This window comes from Schistocerca nitens, chromosome 5 (genome assembly GCF_023898315.1).
Source record: "Schistocerca nitens isolate TAMUIC-IGC-003100 chromosome 5, iqSchNite1.1, whole genome shotgun sequence".
NCBI classification, from domain to species: Eukaryota; Metazoa; Arthropoda; class Insecta; order Orthoptera; family Acrididae; genus Schistocerca; species Schistocerca nitens.
Window position 1 is genome coordinate 747545750 of NC_064618.1, and position 24188 is coordinate 747569937.

The 24188-nt window shown below is 38.1% G+C and overlaps 1 protein-coding gene across 1 annotated transcript in view; it reads left to right on the top strand.

Moving 5' to 3' along the window:
• The window catches only part of LOC126260926 (probable 2-oxoglutarate dehydrogenase E1 component DHKTD1 homolog, mitochondrial), a 322465-nt gene that overhangs the window by 218690 nt on the left and 79587 nt on the right, over window positions 1-24188 (top strand). Inside the window, exon 13 of the mRNA XM_049958422.1 lies at window positions 21034-21173. Coding sequence (XP_049814379.1) covers window positions 21034-21173 — 140 coding nt within the window. The remainder of the gene's footprint in view (window positions 1-21033; window positions 21174-24188) is intronic.

Genomic DNA, 24188 nt, shown 5'->3' on the forward strand with positions numbered 1-24188 from the left:
AAGGTCAGCTTACTTTGGTTATGTGCATGCCATCCTTAGCTACAGAATAATCTTTTGGGGAAATAGTACCCAGAATCTACAAACCATTTTCAGATTACAAAAGAGAGCTGTAAGAATAATGACAAAATGAAATAAATGGTCTCATTGCAAAGAATTATTTAAAAACTGGGCATTCTGACGGTTCCTTGGGAGTTTATTTCTCAGACCATAATGTATATCAGAAAAAATCTTGACAATTATGGCTTGAATAACATTATTCATGATCATAACACAAGGCTGAGTCATTGCCTCCATTTAAATAGAAAAAAAATAAGCTAAAACCTCAGAACAGTCTTGATTATCAAGGCATGATAATCTATAATAAGCTGCCACAGAATATAAAAGAAGTTAGCAGTACGTATTCTTTTAAAGAAACTTTAAAACTGTTGTTGCAAGAGCATTGTTTCTACACTTTGGATGAATATCTTAAACGAAAACCAAAGAATTGTTGGGAACCCCTAGGATAAGTTATACTTAACATCATTTTTTTTCATTCATGTCTATTTATTTATGCCTATGCATTGATGTCTGCTAGTTCCATATCAACACACCTAGTGTATTTATTTAAACAATATAAATTATCTTTTTTCATTTATGTAATAAGTATGCAGGGCTTTGTATTTATGTACGTTAGTTCTACATCAAAATATCTATGCTTATTAAACAATGTAAATGGCATTTGTTAAGAAAATAGACTTCATACCATAATTTGTACATTCACTGACGACATCCATGCAATGTATATTGTCTAAGGATGGATAAATAAATAAATTACAGATACTTGGACCCTGGTTATCATACACTGCTCAACAGAAAGACTTTGAAAGAACTAGGTCTCTTTATCTGACACTTCAAGAACAGTATTTTCTCCAAAATATTTGAATCAGTTGAAGAAAAATTTTTAAAGCATTGAAGGTAAACAGTCTACTGTTTCTTCCTGTCAGAACACAGAAGTTAAGGGCTGCCTGGCTGGGCTAGCACTTGGATGGGTGACCATCTGGTCTTCCGAGCACTGTTGGCAAGTGGGGTGCACTCAGCCCTTGTGAGGTAAACTGAGGAGGTACTTGATTGAGAAATATTGGCTCCAGTCTCGGAAACTGACATATGGCCAGGAGAGTGGTGTGCTGACCACATGCCCCTCTGTATCCGCATACAGTGACACCTGTGGGATGAGGACAACATGGCAGCCGGTCGGTACCATTGGACCTTAATGGCCTGTTTGGGAGCAGTTCAGTTCTAGTTTTAGCAAGGGTAAAGAATGGATATCTCCTGGGATTAAAGTATCTTGTACAAATAAGAGAGCTCTACCTAATTCAGAGGAGAAATGTGGTCTACAGTTGAAACTTCATCACCACTAGTGTTTTAAAACCTTCCAGCCTGTTATTAAAAAAGCAAAATATAAGTACTACACATTAAAAAGATTTTCCATGGACAAAGCAAGAACAGTTTGACATATTAATTAAACAACAAACAAACTAAATAGTGATCCAAATTAAACTAATTGCCCAGAATATAAATCTGGCAGAAATGGTGACACATTATGAACTTTGGTCACCAGATTCAGTGATTACTTCCTCACAGTGGCATAGATAATGCACCCAGTAATAAACTATCAAATATAGATGCATTAGATTTATATTGGCGTTTCACAAACACAATTCCTAAGGAGATTACAAAATTTATCATGTCACTAAAAAGCAATTATTCTGCTGACTATGAATATGTTTCTAGCAGAATACTGAAATATTGTGTTGACTTTGTGGGTACCTGACCATCAACAATGCATATCTGAGGTAATAAGAATCTTTGGTCAGTGGTTGAGCTTCCATTATGGGGCGGTGGATAAAAATTATTTTCTACATCTACATCTACATCTACATCCATACTCTGCAAGCCACCTGACGGTGTGTGGCGGAGGGTACCCTGAGTACCTCTATCGGTTCTCCCTTCTATTCCAGTCTCGTATTGTTCGGGGAAAAAAGGATTGTTGGTATGCTTCTGTGTGGGCTCTAATCTCTCTGATTTTGTCCTCATGGTCTCTTCGCGAGACATACATAGGAGGGAGCAATATACTGCTTGACTCTTCGGTGAAGGTATGCTCTAGAAACTTTAACAAAAGCCCGTACCGAGCTACTGAGCGTCTCTCCTGCAGAGTCTTCCACTGTAGTTTATCTATCATCTCCGTGACGCTTTCGCGATTATTAAATGATCCTGTAACGAAGCGCGCTGCTCTCCGTTGGATCTTCTCTATCTCTTCTATCAATCCTATCTGGTACGGATCCCACACTGTTGAGCAGTATTCAAGCAGTGGGCGAAGAAGTGTACTGTAACCTACTTCCTTTGTTTTTGGATTGCATTTCCTTAGGATTCTTCCAATGAATCTCAGTCTGGCATCTGCTTTACCGATGATCAACTTTATATGATCATTCCATTTTAAATCACTCCTAATGCATACTCCCAGATAATTTATGGAATTAACTGCTTCCAGTTGCTGACCTGCTACTTTGTAGTTAAATGATAAGGGAACTTTCTTTCTATGTATTTGCAGCACATTACACTTGTCTACATTGAGATTCAATTGCCATTCCCTGCACCATGTGTCTATTTGCTGCAGATCCTCCTGCATTTCAGTACAATTTTCCATTGTTACAACCTCTCGATACACCACAGCATCACCTGCAAAAAGCCTCAGTGAACTTCCGATGTCATCCACAAGGTCATTTATGTATATTGTGAATAGCAACGGTCCTATAGCACTCCCCTGCGGCACACCTGAAATCACTCTTACTTCGGAAGACTTCTCTCCATTGAGAATGACATGCTGCATTCTGTTATATAGGAACTCTTCAATCCAATCACACAATTGGTCTGATAGTCCATATGCTCTTACTTTGTTCATTAAACGACTGTGGGGAACTGTATCGAACGCCTTTCAGAAGTCAAGAAACACGGCATCTACCTGTGAACCAGTGTCTATGGCTCTCTGAGTCTCGTGGACGAATAGCGCGAGCTGGGTTTCACACGATCGTCTTTTTCGAAACCCATGCTGATTCCTACAGAGTAGAATTCTAGTCTCCAGAAAAGTCATTATACTCGAACATAATTTTCTCTGGTATTTAGTTTATAAGTTGAAATGTTTCGTAGTCTTGTACAATTTTTTGATACCACAACCCTTGACAAGTGCCTAGAAACTATTTGTGTGGTCAGAAAGCAATGGAGAATATGCTGTTCATTGTCTACAGTCCACAGGTCCAATACTTAGCTCTGTTGTTGTTGTGGTCTTCAGTCCTGAGACTGGTTTGATGCAGCTCTCCATGCTATCCTATCCTGTGCAAGCTTCTTCATCTCCCAGTACTTACTGCAACCTACATCCTTCTGAATCTGCTTAGTGTATTCATCTCTTGGTCTTCCTCTATGATTTTTACCCTCCACACTGCCCTCCAATGCTAAATTTGTGATCCCTTGATGCCTCAGAACATGTCCTACTAACTGGTCCCTTCTTTTTGTCAAGTTGTGCCACATACTCCTCTTCTCCCCAATTCTATTCAATACTTCATCATTAGTTATGTGATCTACCCATCTAATCTTCAGCTTCTTCTGTAGCACCACATTTCGAAAGCTTCTATTCTCTTCTTGTCCAAACTATTTATCGTCCATGTTTCACTTCCATACATGGCTACACTCCATACAAATACTTTCAGAAATGGCTTCCTGACACTTAAATCTATACTCGATGTTAACAAATTTCTCTTCTTCAGAAACGCTTTCCTTGCCATTGCCATTCTACATTTTATATCTTCTCTACTTCGACCATCATCAGTTATTTTTTTCCCCAAATAGCAAAACTCCTTTACTACTTTAAGTGTCTCATTTCCTAATCTAATTCCCTCATCATCACCCAACTTAATTTGACTACATTCCATTATCCTCGTTTTGCTTTTGTTGATGTTCATCTTATATCCTCCTTTCAAGACACTGTCCATTCCGTTCAACTTATCTTCCAAGTCCTTTGCTGTCTCTTTACTGATTCCCTTTGATGCCCCTCGACTCTTATAACTGCCATCTGGTTTCTGTACAAATTGTAAATAGCCTTTCGCTCCCTGTATTTTACCCCTGCCACCTTTAGAATTTGAAAGAGTGTATTCCAGTCAACATTGTCTAAAGCTTTCTCTAAGTCTACAAATGCTAGAAACGTAGGTTTGCCTTTCCTTAATCTTTCTTCTAAGATAAGTCGTAAGGTCAGTACTGCCTCACGTGTTCCAATATTTCTATGGAATCTTCCCCAAGGTTGGCTTCTACCAGTTTTTCCATTCATCTGTAAAGAATTCCTGTTAGTATTTTGCAGCTGTGACTTATTAAACTGATAGTTTGGTAATTTTGACATCTGTCAACACCTGCTTTCTTTGGGATTGGAAAATACACTCCAAGGAATGTTTATGAGCAAAGTATTTTTTTTATATATTTTGACCCCTGCAAAGGTACAGTCTCTCCTTAAGGGGCTGTTCGACCATTGTATTTAGCTCACTGCCACTAAAAAGTTCTAACACTCGGAGAATAATGTAAAGGAATCAGGAGCCATGACAATAAATAAAGGTCTGCTGTCATTTAACTGTTCAATATATTGTGTCTAAATTTCACATGCACAAGTATCAGTTTTGCAAATTGTGAAAGCTTGTCTTATCATACTTAGCATAATTCAGAGACAATTTCTTCTCTTTGTTCCTGATTATGTAAAGTTAATTGCTTACCTTAAAGTGGGGAATACTCTTGGACATTTGCCACACAGTTTTCCATAATATAGCAGGTGGCACACAAAACAGAACACCAAATGACAGGCTTTCCAGATAAGTTCTTAATCCAAGTACGTTCACTTTTACACTGTTGCACAAGATACATATGATATATCATTTGACTGAAACAAAAGAATGTCAGTCATCTTCAAAGGCATCTGAGGCTTAGGTGGCCTCTATTACATACAAAATAATGGTACATTCTGTAGCAGAGTTTAGCACCTTCCAGTACGATTGACAATGATCAAATAAGCTCCCAGGTGTAGACACCACATTCTTTATACAGGGTGTACATAAAGCCTGGGAACACTTTCAATTATTTATTGCACAAGAACTAAACATTGTATAGATGTCATACATATTGCATTTTAAAGAGAAACTCTGAAAGTTTTTTTTACAAACATTTGATATGCGAACCATGAGTGACCCAGAAGATGTCAATATGGTAATCGAATTCTTGCCATACACATCCCAGCATGGCATCATCAACTGTGGCAGTCACTTCTCATATTCTCTCTTGGAGCTCTGCTACATCACATGGTAGAGGCGGTACATACACCAGATCTTTAATGTGTCCCCACAGAAAAAAGTAACATGGAATGAGATCTGGTGATCGGGGAGGCCATTTTATGAAACAGCTCTCCCCTTCTGTAGTATGGCCTATTCATCGATGCGGCTGCTCCATGTTCAGGTACCCATGAACTTCACGATGAAAATGGGGTGGAGCTGAAAGATGAAGGGAGAGTCCATTTGCATTTGAGGCATCAGCCATTGCTGCAACATCTCCAAGTAGGAATATACAGTGACAGTGCTCTAAGCAAAGAAGAATGGCCATACTGTGTTTGACGTGACAAGACACAAATAATATTTACCTTTGGGGAATCACGCTCAGATTCAATGCAATCTTGTGGATGCTTTGTACTCCAGATTCCTTGTTGGTGGCTTCTTACTGTACTTGGTTCTAAATATCCATTGAACAGCTGTAGCACACTTGTTTTTGTCGAACTCCAAAACACAGAAGGCTTACTCTACACCTGAACTCACCATGTTTGCGATTAGCACAAGTTATTGGCAAATTTCCAAACTATGCTGTGGCAGCATAAATGAAAAAAAAAACTTCAAAATGACATATGTTTGATATCTGTACAATTTTTGGTTCTAGTGCAATAAATAATTGAAAGTGTTCCCAGACTTTATGTACACCCTGTATATGCTCAGTGTGGATGGCAAAGAAAACACTTGCTCCAAAACTGCTTCCATCGTTGGCAGCAGCTCTCAATCAACACTCTTTATGACTACCATATTATTTGTATTGTTGTTAGTTGAAGACTAATAATGGTTCCAATTTTTCTCTAAGTAAATATTTATTTATGTTCTATAAAATTCTTGGCCCCGTAACTCTTAAATTTTGAACTCCAGAATTTTTCATTTGGAACCGAGGACCAATGGTGGCCTCTGAACTGCCCCTTGTTTTAATTTCTACACCATTGTAAAATTACAATATTTTCCTGAAACTTGGTACAGCTTCATTGTTACTTATTATAAATATAATGGTCACAATGGCCATCTGCATTTTGTAACTTAATAATGAAGATTAGTTAACCTAATTTATTTTCAAAAATTTTTTATATGAAAACTAGTTTTTTCTTAATAATTCAAAAGGTGAATGAGGCAGCTTCCGGACAGAAGTAGAACTTTGTAACTATAATATTTTGTGTCTATAAAGTTCTCAAAAAAGTAGAGTAATTCAAAGGGGTTAGCGTCTTAAAATTTTCTGCCATAAGTTTTTTCTGATAAACTGCATCTGATTCCAAAGTGAGATCTTTCTAGCTTTAATATTATGCACCTCTTGGAATTTAACAAAAAGTAGATTTTCGAAGCATCTGATTAGTGAACTATGCAGAGATTCACAATATTTGACCTTTTCATAGTCTTACACAATCTTGCCGTGTTTTGAAGCAATAGTTAAGCATTTAATTCTGTAGAATTTTATGCTACAATCTCTTTGTTAGCAGCTTGCGGCATATGCTAGGTTCTATTGTCCTGATCTTGGCCAAGTGTTGAGGAAAAATCAGTCCTTCGTGCACCTCTCCATGCATGCTAGCTTTCTTGCAGCATGAGAAGAGTATCTCTGATGTTATGAGTCTGGGTTGTGCTATTATAGCATGTACACACATCTTGTATCTCCATATTAAGCAATATATTGTGTATGATTTCCATTCATCTGCTCTCTGCTTTTCACTATAAACATTCCAACCAAGAATTCACACAGTGGTGAGTCCACAGGAGCAACAGCAGCTACTATAACTTAATCAGTGTACTTCATCTGATTGCTTTCACTACAACAATGGGGTCATACTACAGTTGCTTCTCTTTTGAACAACAGGTATGAGAAAGTCACTATCTTGGTGATCCACATAATTTTGTTTGTTACATGGACCAGTCTATGTTATGTGTAAAACTGGAAAGTGACTTTCTTACATGTCATACTATGGACTACAACAATTATGCATGTGTGCACCAAGAATGTGACCTGGCTCACAGACTTTTTGCAATCCTGCAGCAACAGCAATACACAGATATACTAGACACGATGACCACCACGAATACATTCTATGCATGGCAAACTGCCATACCCACTAGCAGTCAATGCAATCCATGCGGTTGCATAGACTGATGACAGTGATATTATTAACCTCCGCCACAAGGCCATTGACCTTCAGCCATGCCAACCCCATCCACACCAAACAGTAACATATTAATTATAATATTGTATTAGGTACCGAAAGCTGATTGAAACCAGACGTAAAAAGAAGTGAAATTTTGAACTTGGATTGGATAATGTTTAGGAAGGATAGGACTGATGCTATGGGAGTTGGTGTGTTCATTGCAGTTAAAAGCTGTTTAAATGCAGTTGAGATCAATACTGGGTCGCACTGTGAAATGGTCTGGATGAGGCTGTCAATCAGACAAAGATTGACCATTGTGTTAGGATGTTTTTATATACCACCAGCATCCACAAAAAATGTTGCAGAACATTTCAGGGAAAGTCTTGAGTACATAGGAAATAAATATCCAAATTATCCATTAGTTATAGGTGGAGACTTTAATCTGGCATCCATTGACTGGGAAAATTACATGTTTATCACAGGGGGCAGAAGCAAAGACTTGTGTGAACTTATTCTAGGAGCACTCTCAACTTACAACCTTGAGCAATTGGTTAGAAAACCAACTCAAGATGGGAATGTATTAGATATCTTGGCAACAAACAGACCTGATCTTTTTGAGGAAGTTAATCTAGAAGAAGGTATTAGTGACCATAATGTTGTTGTGGCTTCTATGTCAGTGGAAGTTGCAAAAAAACCAAAGAAACTGTGTAGAGTTTTCTTGTTTGGGACAGCAAATAAAAGTGTCATTAATGAATACCTTCATTGTCAGCTCTAAGCAATCACTGCAGGACACAAAGATATTGAGCATCTTTGGTCAGAATTTAGAGATATTGTCCACCATGTGCTAGAGAAGTATGTGCCTAGCAAAAATATAGGGGAGGGAAAGGATCCACCTTGGTGCAACAAACATATTATGAAGCTACTGAGAAAGCACAGAATTTTGCACAGTCATTTTAAACGTAGTCACTGCCCTGTTGACAAACAGAAATTACGCGAAATGAAAGCAGCTGTCAGAAGGACAATGAGAGATTCCTTTAACAAATTTGCAAGCAATATTTTATCTGCAAATTCTAAAAATAACCCCAAAAAATTTTGGTCATACATAAAATCTATGAATGCTACAAATAATTCAATACCTTCTGTTGCTGACAGTATGGATAATGTAACTGATGATATTAAGCAGAAAACCAAAATTCTAAACCTAGCTTTAAAAAACTCATTTATGGTAGAGGACTGCAGCACCATTCCCCCTTTCAATTATCGAACAAACACAAGGATAGCTGACATAGTGTTTAGTGTATCTGGGATTGTAAAACAGTTAAGATCCTTAGATGCCAGGAAGGCATCTGGCCCAGACGATATCCCCGTAAGATTATATGTTGACTATGCTACAAATATAGCACCATTCTTATCCATCATGTATCAGAGATCATTGGAACAGTGGAAAGTTCCATGGGACTGGAAGAAGGCCCAGATCATAGCAATCTATAAAAAGGGTAGAGAATTGGATGCACAAACTTGCTGGCCAATTTCACTGACATTGATTTGTTGTAGAATCATGAAACATATTCTGTTTTCAGCCATAATGACCTCTCTAGACCCTGAGAAGCACATCTTCAGAAACCAGCACAGTTTTAGGAAACAGCAGTCATGTGAGACGCAGCTGCCCCTCTTTGTGCATGATATACAAAAGGCTCTAGGTACCGGCTCACAGGTTGATGCCGTATTTCTCGACTTTCAAAAGGCATTCAACTCAGTTCCGCACTGTCGCTTTCTCCAAAAAGTGCATGCTTACGGTCTATCTGATGACATATGTGGTTGGATAGAAAGTTTCCTAACAGACAGGGAGCAGTATGTCATCCTGAACAGGGTGACTTTAACAGAAAAAAGCGTAACTTCAGGTGTGCCCCAGGGCAGCGTAATAGGTCCGCTGCTTTTTACGATTTACATAAACAATCTGGTTGATGGTATTGACAGCAGAATTCATCTGTTTGTGATGATGCTGTAGCCTACGGGAAAGTAGTATCACACGAAAGTTGTGAACGAATCAATGAGGATTTGCAGAAAATTAATGTGTGGTGTAATGACTGGCAGCTATCTCTTAATATTAGTAAGTGTAACCTACTGCATATATCAATGCAAAAATCTCCATTAATGTATGAGTACAAAATAAATGCCCAATCTTTGGAAGCAGTAACATCCGTCAAGTATCTGGATGTGACTATTTGAAATGATCTCAAATGGAATGATCAGATTATACAAGTAATGGGTAAGGGAAACTCTAGATTCCAACTTATTGGTAGAATCCTGAAGCGAGGCAGTCCTTCAACAAATGAAATAGCTTACAATACATTAGTTCATCCAGTCTTAGAGTATTGTTTGTCTGCATAATACCTTTACCCCTTGGGTCTGATTCAAGAGATGGAGAAGGTCCAAAGATGAGCGGCAGGATTCATGACTGGTACATTTAGCCGTCATGAGAGTGTTACAAATCTCATAGAAAGTTTGAAGTGGGACACACTTGCAGATAGACGGTGCGCTAAATGGAAGGGGCTGCTCACTAAATTCTGAAATCCAGTCTTCACCGAGGATGTAGAGTACATATTATTGCCACCAACTTTCAAATCACGCAATGATCACCATTCAAAGATAAGGAAAATTAGAGCTCGTACTGAGGGGTTCAGACAATCGTTTTTCCCTCGCGCGAGCCGCAAGTGGAACAGAATGGGGGAAAAAGGACTTTGGCACAAATTGTGCCCTCCACCACACACCACTTGATGGCTAGTGGAGTATATATGTATATGTAGATGTAGATGTAACATTCCACACACAGGCAGGTCATCACAACCAAGTCTGTGTTGGCTCTACTCTTGCTTCAGTGACTAGCAACTGCTCCACGCCATGCAACCACCCAGACATAAGACACAATCCAAATTGCAGCACACAGTGGCAACATTCATAGTTCAAACAAATGGGCCAAACTAGGTTTGTCCCAACTCTAAGTGACAATGGTGGACTCTACATAATATATTAATCAACAAATCTATAATTTCCTCATAAGGATCAAACAGTAAGAATATTGTGATTCTTGAAGTTTTCCCGGTGGACATAATGTTCCATCATCTTTCAGGCGTGCACTCGGGACAGCGACAATTCTTTTTGCGATATTTCGGCTAGAAACCTCCCAGCCATCTTCAACGCAAGTCAGAGACTGAGTTCATAGCATTTGCGCGTGCCTATTTATATGGAGAGTCACGTGATACAAAGCTGCTGAGGATTGAAAGCGCATGCGTCAAAGATATCAAAGTCGCCACTACTGCGCTAGTCATAGAAAAGATGTATATAGCAAAGATAAACATATAAGCGCAGAGTGCAAACAAAATAGTGCTGCTGCAAATCCACCATGCTTGTAAATAAAATAATTAATCTTTAAAAGTGGTAACATCTGTCGGAAGTGAAGATGCAGAAATTCTCTCCGAACGAAGGTGTGAAATAAGCGGTTTCCAAGCATTGTCAAGATGAAATCCTTCGTCACGGTTTAGCAGGTTGTTGGCTAGTTGTATTTCTACAGCTTCCTTAACAACTGAGTCCCAGAAAGATGAAGCAGTAGTTAAAATCTTAACATCTTTATAATCCATGGCATGGCCAGTAGAAATGCACTGTTCGGCAACTCCTGATTTGTTGGACTGAAGAAGACGTGTGTACCGCTGGTGTTCGATGGATCGTTCCTTTACAGTGCGCTTGGTTTGCCCTATGTACCGTTTGCCACACTTACAAGGGATTTCATAAACTCCCGCCTTTCGCAAGAGCAGATCATCCTTAACGGATCCCAACAAGGCTGCAGTCTTAGCTGGTGGGCGGAATATCACATCCACTTTATGTTTCTTCAAGATTCTAGTGATTTTAGAAGAAACATTACCCATGTATGGGAGAAAGGCTGTAGATTTCACTTCCTTTTCCCCTTCCTCATCCTTTTCCTGTGGTTTTTCTGCAGTTTTTATTTGCAGGGCTTTCTTAATCTGCTGTTACCAGTAGCCATTTCTGCTAAAAACTGCCTCCAGGTGTACAAGCTCATCCTACAGGCTGTCAACATCAGACACTACATGAGCCCTGTGGACCAAAGTTTTCAGAACTTCATATCTGCAACTCGTCAGATTTTATCAGTAGGTTGAAAGGTCTGAAGCTCAATAGCACAGATTTATTAGTTAGTTTTGATGATGTCTCGTTGTTCGCCAAAGTACCTCTGGCTGACTCCCTGTATCTCACTAGCAGCAAGTTTGAGGATGATATAACAGCTTTGTTTAAGCATGCATTAACCTCCACTTATTTTTTATTTGATGAACAATATTACAAACAAATTGACGGTGTCGCTATGGGGAGCCGTCTCTCTCCCCTGGTGGCTAATTTGTTTATGGAGGATTTTGAAGAGAAAGCCTTCAACTCAGCAGTATTAAAACTGACAGTCTTTTGGAGATACGTGGATGACACTTTTATAGTGTGGCCCCACAGAGAGGATAAACTGATAGAGTTTTTGGAACATCTCAATTCCATTCACGGAAACATCAAGTTCACTATGGAGCGAGAGAAGAATGGCTGTTTAGCGTTTCTGGATGTGCTGGTTCGCCGGAAAGAAGATGGATCCCTAGGTCATTGCGTATACCGTAAGCCCACACACACAGACCTGTATTTGCAGGCGTCTAACTGCCACCATCCGTCACAAATTATGAGTGTTCTGAAAACTTTGGCCCACAGGGCTCATGTAGTGTCTGATGTTGACAGCCTGCAGGATGAGCTTGTACACCTGGAGGCAGTTTTTAGGAGAAATGGCTACTCGCAACAGCAGATTAAGAAAGCCCTGCAAATAAAAACTACAGAAAAACCACAGGAAAAGGATGAGGAAGTGGAAATGGAAGTGAAATCTACAGCCTTTCTCCCATACATGAGTAATGTTTCTTCTAAAATCGCTAGAATCTTGAAGAAACATAAAGTGGATGTGATATTCCACCCACCAGTTAAGACTGCAGCCTTGTTGGGATCTGTTAAGGATGATCTGCTCTTGCAAAAGGCGGGAGTTTATGAAATCCCTTGTGAGTGTGGCAAACATTACATAGGACAAACCACGCGTACTGTACAGGAATGATGCGTCGAACACCAGCGGTACACACGTCTTCTTCAGTCCAACAAATCAGCAGTTGCCGAACAGTGCATTTCTACTGGCCATGCCATGGATTATAAAGATGTTAAGATTTTAACTACTGCTTCATCTTTCTGGGACTCAGTTGTTAAGGAAGCTGTAGAAATACAACTAGCCAACAACCTGCTAAACCGTGACGAAGGATTTCATCTTGACAATGCTTGGAAACCACTTATTTCACACCTTCGTTCGGAAAGAATTTCTGCATCTTCACTTCCGACAGATGTTACCACTTTTAAAGATTAATTATTTTATTTACAAGCACGGTGGATTTGCAGCAGCACTATTTTGTTTGCACTCTGCGCTTATATGTTTATCTTTGCTATATACATCTTATCTATGACTAGCACAGTAGTGGCGACTTTGATATCTTTGACGCATGCGCTTTCAATCCTCAGCAGCTTTGTATCACATGACTCTCCGTATAAATAGGCACGCTCAAATGCTATGAACTCAGTCTCTGACTTGCGTTGAAGATGGCTGGGAGGTTTCTAGCCGAAATATCGCAAGAAGAATTGTCGCTGCCCGAGTGCACGCCTGAAAGATGATGAAACAGTAAGAATATTGTGTTTATTAGATAACAAGAAATTTTTGTAGAGGCCTCTTTAAGGATTGCCCAGTTCTTATACTCACCCCACAGTGCATTTACTAATGGTTTTTGTTGCCAACAGTAAAAAGCAGTTACAGCTGAACTGCAGTCTTAATAATTTCAATACAAGACCCAAAAAAATGTCCATGTAGACTTGTCTAGGATTTTGAGTGAAGTCATAAAATATGGGGCAAAGGTAATGAATAAACCTCCATCCAACATAAAGTGACAAATTAGAAATCACAACCAATTAAAAAAATTAATCATACCTCATGAACCACTGTACTCACATATTTAACAATGGGAAATACAGTATTATTATGAATACTTGTACTTTCTACATAGTTAACAGAAATTTTCAGTCCTCGAGTCCAGATATTCAGATGATATATACAAAGAACATATTATGAAAAAGGACAGGTTGCTGCTCACCAAAATAGAGGAGACATTGTGTCAGAGACAGCTTCAAGTAAACACTGCTGTATATCTGGACTTTCGGCCAAAAGACCTTCTTCTAAAGTAGAAAACATATGCACATTCACACAAGCACAGCTCACACATGCATGACTACTGTCTCTGGCCACTACATAGTAAGTATCAGTGTTCATTCTAAAGCTGAATAACAATTAATCACATACTGTAATGATGACTGTGTATTTACAGATGTATTTAACTATGCTGTTTGAAAAATGCTGATATAATCTGACAAAAAATAGGTTACTAATGGAAGATAAACATCAGTTACTTAATATAACTAGATCAGTGGCAACTTTTGTTTGAATTTACTAGTATCTGGCATAAGCACAAACAACATTGGCCAGTATAGTGATCATTTATTGTCAGTATGGTGTACAAATTAGGTTTCTGTAATTTAGTTGCTTTTTGGTAATGCATACCTTGGGTCATTCTGCAATACTGAAGGGTCTCCTTATTTATGGGATCTATGGGACATGATGAATGAATGAATAAGATGTATAAAATATGAAATGGAAGTGGAAAAAAATTACAATTAAAGGAAACCAATAACCGAACGGTAGAAACTTAGAGTACAGGTACAGGTACACACACACACAAGTAAATAAATAAATAAACAAATTAAATAATACTCTAAAGGGACAGAGTACACACACACACACACACACACACACACACACACAGAGTGGAGTGGTGGGGCTGGCACTATTTACAAAATATTCATTGAGAGTTTCCCAGTCAATAGGGCACTATTTTATTTATTGAATTTATTAATAACATTCCTGGCTACTTTACATTTATTTTTTCTGCAGTGTACCCATGATAGTGATAATTTTATCCAGTATATACTGGCACTTGGTGGTGAATCCGTAATTTAGAGGGGTGGTTTGAAAAGTTCTCAGAACGGAATAGAATAAAAATACTTACAGCACTGAAACATTTTTGATTTCTCAATATAGTGTCCTTGTAGATTAATGCACTTGGTCCAATGATGTTCCAGTGTCTTGATCCCATCTTGAAAATGAATTTCCTCCAGGCCTGCAAAATAGTCATCAACTCCAGCTATCAATTCTCTGTTTGAAGTGAGTCTTCATCCACCAAGAAAAATTTTCAGTTTTAGGAAGAGATGGAAGTCTGATGGAGCCATATCAGGTGAATAAGGCAGATGTGGCAACAATTCATACCTTAGTTCGTGTAATTTTGCCATGGCGACGGCAAATGAGTGTGGGCGCACGTCAAGAGTCAAGGCACCCATCTTGCAGATAATTTTTTCATTTCTAATTCTTCAGTTAAAACGTGATATACCCTTTCAGATGACATCTGGCAAGCGTGAGAAATTTCATGCACTTTCAATGGATGACCCTCCATGACCAATTTGTGCACTTCTGCAGTGGTTTGTGGAGTAGTGACACATCTTGGCCGAACACTGCCCGGATCATCATCTAAGCTCTACTGACCAAATTTAAATTCATTTGTCCACTTGGCAATGGTTGAATATGAAGGAGCAGAGTCCGCCAGTGTATTCTGGAAATCGGCATGATTGTCCTCTGCTTTTATTTCTTTCTTTATGAAGTACTTAATCACTGCTCAAATCTCGATTTTTTCCCATCTTCGCAAATCACTACGCGGGAACAACAACAGAGCCACATCACCACCCCACCTCTCTTCCAAGTGCACTGCCATGGCATGTGTTTACAGGCAACAATCCAATGAATATCATGTGAACAACTTGTTGCGACAGCACTGACCTCTTGTGGTCATTCCGAGAACTTTTTGAACCACCCTCATACATTTTTGTTTGTCTTTATTCTGAGTGTTGGTATAATTGGCACATCTAATGTATTCAGTGACAATGCATTTTCCATGCTGTAGTGTGACACTCATTTCTTCCTCAATTAAACAACAAATAAGAAGAATTCTTCCACAAGAGTATACCTCCATTTGATTACCCTGTATGTGCAGTTACACTCATGCAATTCCACAAAGAAATGCTTAGATATCAACCATGATCATAATAATCTCCTTCCATATCTGCTTGTCTCTCTGAAAGTTGCAGGGGCACCCCATGCACTAACAAAATGTTTGTGGACACTGTATAGATTTAAGTTTCTCTAGTGTAGTATAATATTGAATATTTCTCAGGAATGCAGCCAAATGGAATTGGCCAGCAGGGAAGATATTTCAGCAAACTGACTTCTTGTCATCTTCAGATGTTCCCTGATGACTGATTTTTTTCTGTGGGGTGCTGCCTTTATATCACCTCCTCTCACCCAGAGCTTCCGGCCAGCTGGCTCTGGCTATGAACCTGGTACAATGGCGGGCAAGTACGACATCAGAGGCCTTGACATCAGTGACCTCAACATCAGGGGCCTCAGTCACATTGCAGCAGGTACTGAATGCAGGTCTCTGCTAGTGTGATGACTATGCACCCTCATCTTCTTCAACTACCATGATGGGAACAGATTTTTCACATAGATTGCCACTGTTCTTTGATCATACTTCAGACTGGTCCCAGGCCTTTCTTAATTGAAAGTCGCTGTCTTTATTTTTGTAGTTCATTATGTACTTAAATCTCTACAGACGCTTTTAGAATACAGTCCTAGAGGGGGTTGCCTTGATGGATCATTGAAACAATTTGATGCCATTGTAATTCATTGAATGTCCATGGAGGATGCAGTGCTCTGTCACAGCAGACTTTGTCAGCTGTTCATTGTCTGTGTGGGGTTTATGCTCAGTGCATCTCTCCTACACTGTTTGGATAGCCTCACCTATATACATTTTCCCACACTGGCAAGAGATGCAGTAGTCTCCCAGTGTCCAGAGTCCTAGGTCATCCCTGACTGATCTCAACAAGACTTTTGTCTTGGCTGGTGGTGGAACATGCACTTGACATTATTTTTTCAGAGTAGTCTTCTGATTACCGCTGAAATTTTCCCAACATGTTGCATAATCACCATTGCAACAGGTTTCTCTTTATCCTCAGTAGGTTGTGGTCTCAGCTTCTTTGGTCTTATTGCACATTGCACCTGAGAGTTATTGGAACCATTTGTACAGAACATGACCTGTAGGTGCTGCAGTTTGGCTACTAGGCTGCCATGGTCCGAGATTTTGTGTACTCTGTGGACTAGTGTGCTTAGGACACCTTCTCATCGTGAAGGGGCATGACAGCTGGAGACATGCAAGTACAAATCTGTACATGTGTGCATTATGGTAGAAACTGTATCCCAGTGTGCCATATGGTATTCACTTGATGAGCACATCCAAATATGGAAGTTAATTTTTTCTTCTACTTCCATCATGAATTGGATGTTCTGGAGAAGTGATTTAAGCATTGAAGGAAGTCTCGTAAGTGATGTTATCCATACTGATTATGAATGTATCACCTACATATAAAAGAAAAGCACGAGGGCTTATAGAGTGTTGACTCCAGGACTACTACTTCATGTGCCTCCATGAACATATTGGATACCATTATTGATAGCAGGCAGCCCATAATTACTCCATATGGTTGTTTGTAGAGACGGAACATGATAGTCTAGCAGCCAAACTGCAGCACCTACAAGCTATGTTCTGTACAAACAGTTACAGCAACTGCCAGATGCGGAGTACCGTAAGACAGAAGAAGCCAAGACCACAGCCTACTGAGGATGAAGGAAAACCTATTCATGTGACAGTTATCCCATACATCAGAAACTCATTATCAAAACTCAAAAGAACACAGTAAATGTAATAATAAGTGCATTTCTGCCCACCAACTAAGATGAAAGGCTTGTTGGAATCAGTCGAGGATGACCGAAGAACTCCAGAAACCTGGAGTCTACCACATCCCTTGCCATTGCATAAAAATGTATATAGGTCAGACTATCTGGATGTAACAGGATAGGTGCACTGAACATAAACACCGCACTGACAATGAACAGCTGACAAAGTCTGCTGGGGTAAAGCACTGCATGTCCCATGGACAGCACCAAGTTGTTGCAACAATACAAACCTGTGAGTGTACCCTAACAGAGGTTGTAGAGAGTCAACTATATGGTGAACTAATAAATAAAGACATTGGCTTTCAATTAAGTCAGGCCTGGGACACAGCCTTGAGCATGGTCAAAGTGCAGCAGAAATCTTTCTGTAAATCTGCTCATGTCATGGCAACTGAAGAAGATAAGGGTACATTAATGTCACATGAGCAGAGACCTGCATCCGTTGCTGGCCGCAACGTGACTGCGGACCCTGAATGAAGCCCCCGTTGTCACACTTCCCCAACGACCACACCAAGTCTGCACTCAGAGCTGGTGCCCAGCTGAAAACAACTAGTCATTAGGAACATCTGAAGATGACAAGTTGGTTTGCTGAAATGTCTTGCCTTCTGGACAGTACCACTTCACTGAAAAACATTCCAAATTAGTCGATCCTTTTTTCCTCTCCAGGCCTCTAATAGAACTGAAATGGACCAGGAACCAAAAACGTACATATTAACGAATGGGATTATTTATATGGGACATATGACTTGCCAAGTATAAGATGTGCTGGATGGACAGCCATGTAGGAAACACAATAACTAGATAAATGTTTAGGCAAAGCTGTCCTTAAGAGCTAATGGACACCAGTTCCATACAACATTACTGCTGTTGTTACAGTGTCTATCATTACTAGTTAACAATGCCTTAAACATTTCAGTCCAAACAAAATTCCTGCCTGTGTGTGTGTAGCAGTTCGCCTACTTTGTTTCTTCGTTTGTTGTCCTCAGTGTCGACATACTGCATTGCTACACTGGCTGAAAAATGGGTTGTGGATTCCAACACTGACTACTGTAAGTAATGTAGCTGACAGGTGCACAGTTGTGTTTCAACGGACTTTAATTTCACTGTTCACAACCTCCTAATAATACACCGTTATACGGCCAGTGCACTGTTGTTTAACTTTCGATAAGCCTCATTAATAGTGTGCATGCAAACCTCCAAATACTGCTACAGTAGTTTCCTGTTGAACATCTAGGAGCAGTAAAAACCTAACCACAAAGTTCACAGTTCTTGGAGAATAGAAAGATACATAAGAAGCAGACACTTCCCTTGTTTTTAACACATGGCCTAATTGTGTAACACTTATTTCTCAGTTAAGTTGAAGCATTGTTATTGTTCTGACCAACGTAGGCTCCTCGTCTGAAACTGGGCCATGGACTGACTGTCTCAGGAGCAAAATTGGGCCCTTATATACCTTCACAATAATAGGTACTGAAACTACACATTGTTCGAAGTTAAACTTACAAAAATTACCGTTAAAACTTAACTCATTCAATTAACTGAACACATCAAAAAATTCGTTCCTTTTAACAGTTCCTTCTACTACAAGGATTAGGCTGAATTATTTGTTTAAATAATGAAATTAACATATATAGTTATGCAAACAATACTTTTGACAAAAGTGTTAATTACTGGTGTTAAATTCTTTAAAACCTTTCTCTTTTATGAAAATACAGATTATACTCACGTGTGTTAATGGCAATTAGTTCAAAAAAGAATTTAAGTAAACAGATGGCAAAACAAGAGGGGAAGAAAAAATATACCAGCTTGTTTCGTCACACATGGATTGAAAATTAACATGCTACCTCCAGTCACACACATGTTGTTCTTTTAGTGAACAGTTAGATTTGTCCCAAATATCTCTTGTCAATTTGTCATTTTGGACAGCTTATGTGAACTTCACCACTTTTCAGAAACACATACTGTTTTGACACTTTTTTGCAAATGATTCTATAGCTGGTCGCAAATAATTTCATCTGAAGTGACAGGCATTTGAATCCCACACTTAGACATCAGCACTGATATATACATGGCATGTATGTAATGCAATCCTGAGCCATTTAGGAGTATCTTACAGCTTTGAGCATATGGTAGAAATGTAGGGTATCACACCCATAGTTGGTTACAGGAATACTGAAGAATCCATTAAAGATTTCTACAGAACTTAACATCAGAGACCCACAGGTCATATTAGGAGCAAAGCTGCTTATTGTGAACCTTATCAAATTACCATAAGCAACACTGATCATTCATGTGTGATGTATAAGGACAAGTAAAAAATGTGTAGGCTTTGGATTGAAATATTGTGTTTTTACATAAAAATGTATTTATTTTACAATGTAGACCCCTTTTCTGTAGCTCTACTTCTTCCAATATTTTTACAGTGAGTACAATCCATTCTTCAATTGCAGTTCTAAAAAGTCTGCAAATACCTGTCTATAGCTGCCACAACACCTTCATGAGACTCAAAAAGTTTTTCAGTACTAAATTTCTTAAGATGTACAATTTGTTGGAAGTCAGAAGGGCCCATATCTTGTAGACAAGGCGGATGTTCCAATAAATAGTATTTAAAATCCCTCAGTTGTCCCACTGTCTTAAACGCCTCTGGGGAAACAAGCATTGCTCTGATGGAACATAATTTATTTTGTTTATTTCATTTTCTTTTATACATTTTGCAAACTATGCCTCTCCTTGCTTATTTCTTAATCCAGACGATACAGTTGACTTGCATAGCATTCAGCTCTCATTGTTTTACACTCCATAAGTTCTTCAATAGGCAGACATCTGTTTCCCATCCCAGAAGATATTGGCCACACTTTTTTGGCAGATGAATTCTGCCTTCTACCTCTTTGTTGTAGACCACACTCTTTCTTTTGATTAGTTATAATGTAGCTATTTGATAAAACTTGTATGATCCAAAATCATTTTGTGTGTTTTCTCGAATTTCTAATCTGTGTTTGGAGATTTGGGACATTAATCATGTGAATCACCTACAAGAACGTTATGGTATATTTGTATCCACCATTATTTATTTGCTTTGTAAGTGAAGGAGCAGATTTATTATAAATCACAACTAACTTTGAATGAGTTTTCTTTGTTATTAAACCATCTACAATAATGTATTTTAAGGATGTGCAGTGTTCGAGTTTGTGAATATGAAGCAACATACACAACATGCTTGTTTTACAAATTCTGTATAAATAATACCAGTCCACAGATTAAGTTGACACCTGACATATTCTGTTACAAAACACAGCAATAAGAAAATTCTGTTTGAATCACTGTTGTCTCTATGCTGGACTGAGATATTTGTCTTTTTCCCACCTACAAATCTGTGCTTGAAAACTGTGTTGCAGATGAAAATTACATTTTATTTATTATACTGAATTCCTTACAGGGTGTACTTCAGGTACTGTAGCATTAAGACAATTGTAATTTTTATGCAGTGACAATGTATGACAATTCATATATTTACTTGCAGGATACAATGTTCGCATTAGTGGACAGGATGTGGGTAGAGGTACATTTTCACATCGGCATGTGATGTTGGTAGACCAGTCAACAAATGAAATGTACATTCCACTGAATGATTTAGTGGAGGGGCAGGAGGGACACCTTGAGGTATGAAGTTCTACTATGTATTGCTGAAACTTTTATTTGTGCAGCCTTTATTTAACAATGTTCTGAGGAAAGCTATGTTACCTTCAACAATACAAGAATCTGCAAGCCATAAAAATCCGGTACAAAACAGATAAGCAACTTAATGATACTTTGCACTGTTTCTTCTAGTTCATATTTCAAAAAGACTTAACCATTATTTCGTGTGGTGTGTTTTGTTCTGCACTTTTTTTCGTACTTCAGTGAAAAAGTTTCTTTCTTTCTTTAAAGTCAAATAAGATTTTACTTTTCAGGATATGCTAAATAGATATTAATTACTAACAGCAACACTGAAAAATCTACTTAGAGTACTTTTCCATCCCTAATCTTTACATACCATAATCTGTAGAGACATTCATAACACACTGAATTTATTTATACTTCTACAAACAACCAGTTGAAACTAATTCTCTGTTTTCCATGTGTTGTATCGTGTTGCATGTCTGTTCACTTCACCAACACATATGAATCCCTAGATCACAACAAATACAGCTGTCACAGTATATCAGTTTCATTCATTACTCATTCAGATAAGTTGCATAAATCATCTAAAATGAAACTTCGCTGTTTACTGCTGTGTCCTCAGTGAATGAAAATTTCAACAACTTTCTGGGGGCCTTCTTGATGGCATTCAATGAATGCTTTCCTTTTATGACTATAAAAACTGACATACCTAAGAAGGGATCATGGATAACAAGGAGTATTCAGATTTCAAGTGTGAGTAAAAGAGAACTTCGTGTGGAGGCAAAAGTCAATCCAGACCTTAAATTCTTAAATTGTGTAAGGCAATATAAAAAAATCTTTGATAAAGTAGTGAGACAAGCCAAAAAATGGGCTAATAGTAATTATATTTCTAATGATAAAAACAAGTCTAAGTCAATGTGGTCATTTCTAAAGAGTGAAACAGGTATCAAAAAAGGCAGACAACCAAAACTTGAATTAGTAGTGGCAGATGAGACTGTTTTGGACCTTACACAGATGTGTGAAGTTTTTAACAGGCACTTCACAAATCCATGTAAAACCAATGAACTTCCTCTACATATCTGTATCCTGTTTCCACTTTATGTATCTCCACTGAATTCAAATTCACCCATATATACTATTCTGAAGTAGCTGATGTCATAAAGTTCTTGAATTTAAATTCTGTAGGTTGGCATGAAATTCCTACAAAAATAATAAAGGCAGTCACCCATAGTATTTAATATCTGCTCTGCCTTATAATCAGTCAATATTTTGAGGAAGGGTGGTTTCCTGATAGGCTGAAGTTTGCTGAAATATGACCCATTTATAAAAAAAACAGACATGATGAAGTAGGTAATTCTCAACCAATCTCATTGTCATTCATATTTTCCAAAATATTTGAAAGAGTTGCACATAACCAGACGGTTAACTATAATAATCTGCATAATATTATCCAGAACAATCACTATGGTTTCCAAACGGGGCATCATACTATGCAAGCCATCAATGAACTTATTACAAAAAGTAGTAGCCAATTTAGACAGTAAAATGAATGCATCGAGCATCTTTTGTGACCTAACTAAAGTCTTTGACTCAGTAGACCACAAACCACTACTTTGTAAGCTACAAGCATATGGTTTTAGTGAAAATTCAATGAGTTGGATGTTATTTTGCCTGAAATTGAGAGCTGGGTGAGAATTAATGGTCTGAAACTAAATCTAACAAAGACACAAATCATTTGCTTTACCACAAAACAAACTATACAGGATATACTTGAAATATCATATGAGGACAATCACCTTGCACTTCAAACTGTACCATGCTTCTAGGAGTAATGCTGAACAAGAATTTATCATGGTCAGAACCTGTAGGTTCCATGTGGTACTGTCTACATTGTCTAATATATGCAACGAAAGTTATAAGTAGTATAATAGAAACAACAGTAAAAAAAGTTGTATATCATGGATATTTTGTGTCTGTCATTAGATATGGTATAGTTTTTTGGGGATCAGAGAAAACAAACTTACAAAGAGTCTTTAGGCTACAGAAAAAAATCATTAGAACCATGGCAGGTGCACAGTAAAGACAATCATGCAGATCTCTGTTCAAGGCCCTTGCTCATATGACTGTTCCTGACCTCTGTATCTATGAGACAAATAATTTTTCTAAACAACACCCACAAGTTTTTGAGAACAACCTGTTTAAGCATGATTATGAAACAAGAAATCGCAGTATAAAGTACCAACTCATAGGCTAAAACTGCTGGAGAAGACACCTTATTCTATAGGTATGAGGCTGGGAAATAAAATCTGTGAAAAATTTAAAAATTATAACCATAAGAATTTGGACTTCATTTAAGGAAGTACCTAGCAAGTAAATATTATTACAGTGTAGAAGAATTTATGATTGACTGTCACAAATAACTATGCCTGGTGTTTAATTTTATTCTGTTTCATGCTAAAAAAGTACTTTAAGTAAATATTTATTCTTAATTCTACTTTATTTTCAGAATGATTATATCAAATCATTTTGTGGTACTTAAACTTATGAGACAGCTGTAAATTATTCTGTATACCTACAATTAGAAATTAGCTTTCACTTAATGTCCCAATCATTTGATTGTTTATGACATATTATGTGACAATAAAGTTTCTATTCTATTCTATTCTAACATCTTTCTTAATTTTTTGTGCACAGTACAATTACAAAACTTCAGAATGTACAACATCTTTCATTTTTTGGCTATTGTGTGGTAAGATTATGAACTGGTCATCTGAAATACTACTTTGGGAAAGGGTGATGTGCTAGTGACTATGTGAAAACTTTTTCTTATTGTTTAAAGACCTTGCTGTTGTAGTTAAAACTAACTGTGAGGAAGAAAACAAAACAGTACATTTCCACAACACAACTGTAATATGCAATCTGATTGTAGATCATTTCCACTGTATCTGAGTGTCCAATGAATAAATCAGTTGGGATCATTGCTACATGTGTTCTGTGAGGCTAGTAGCATCACTG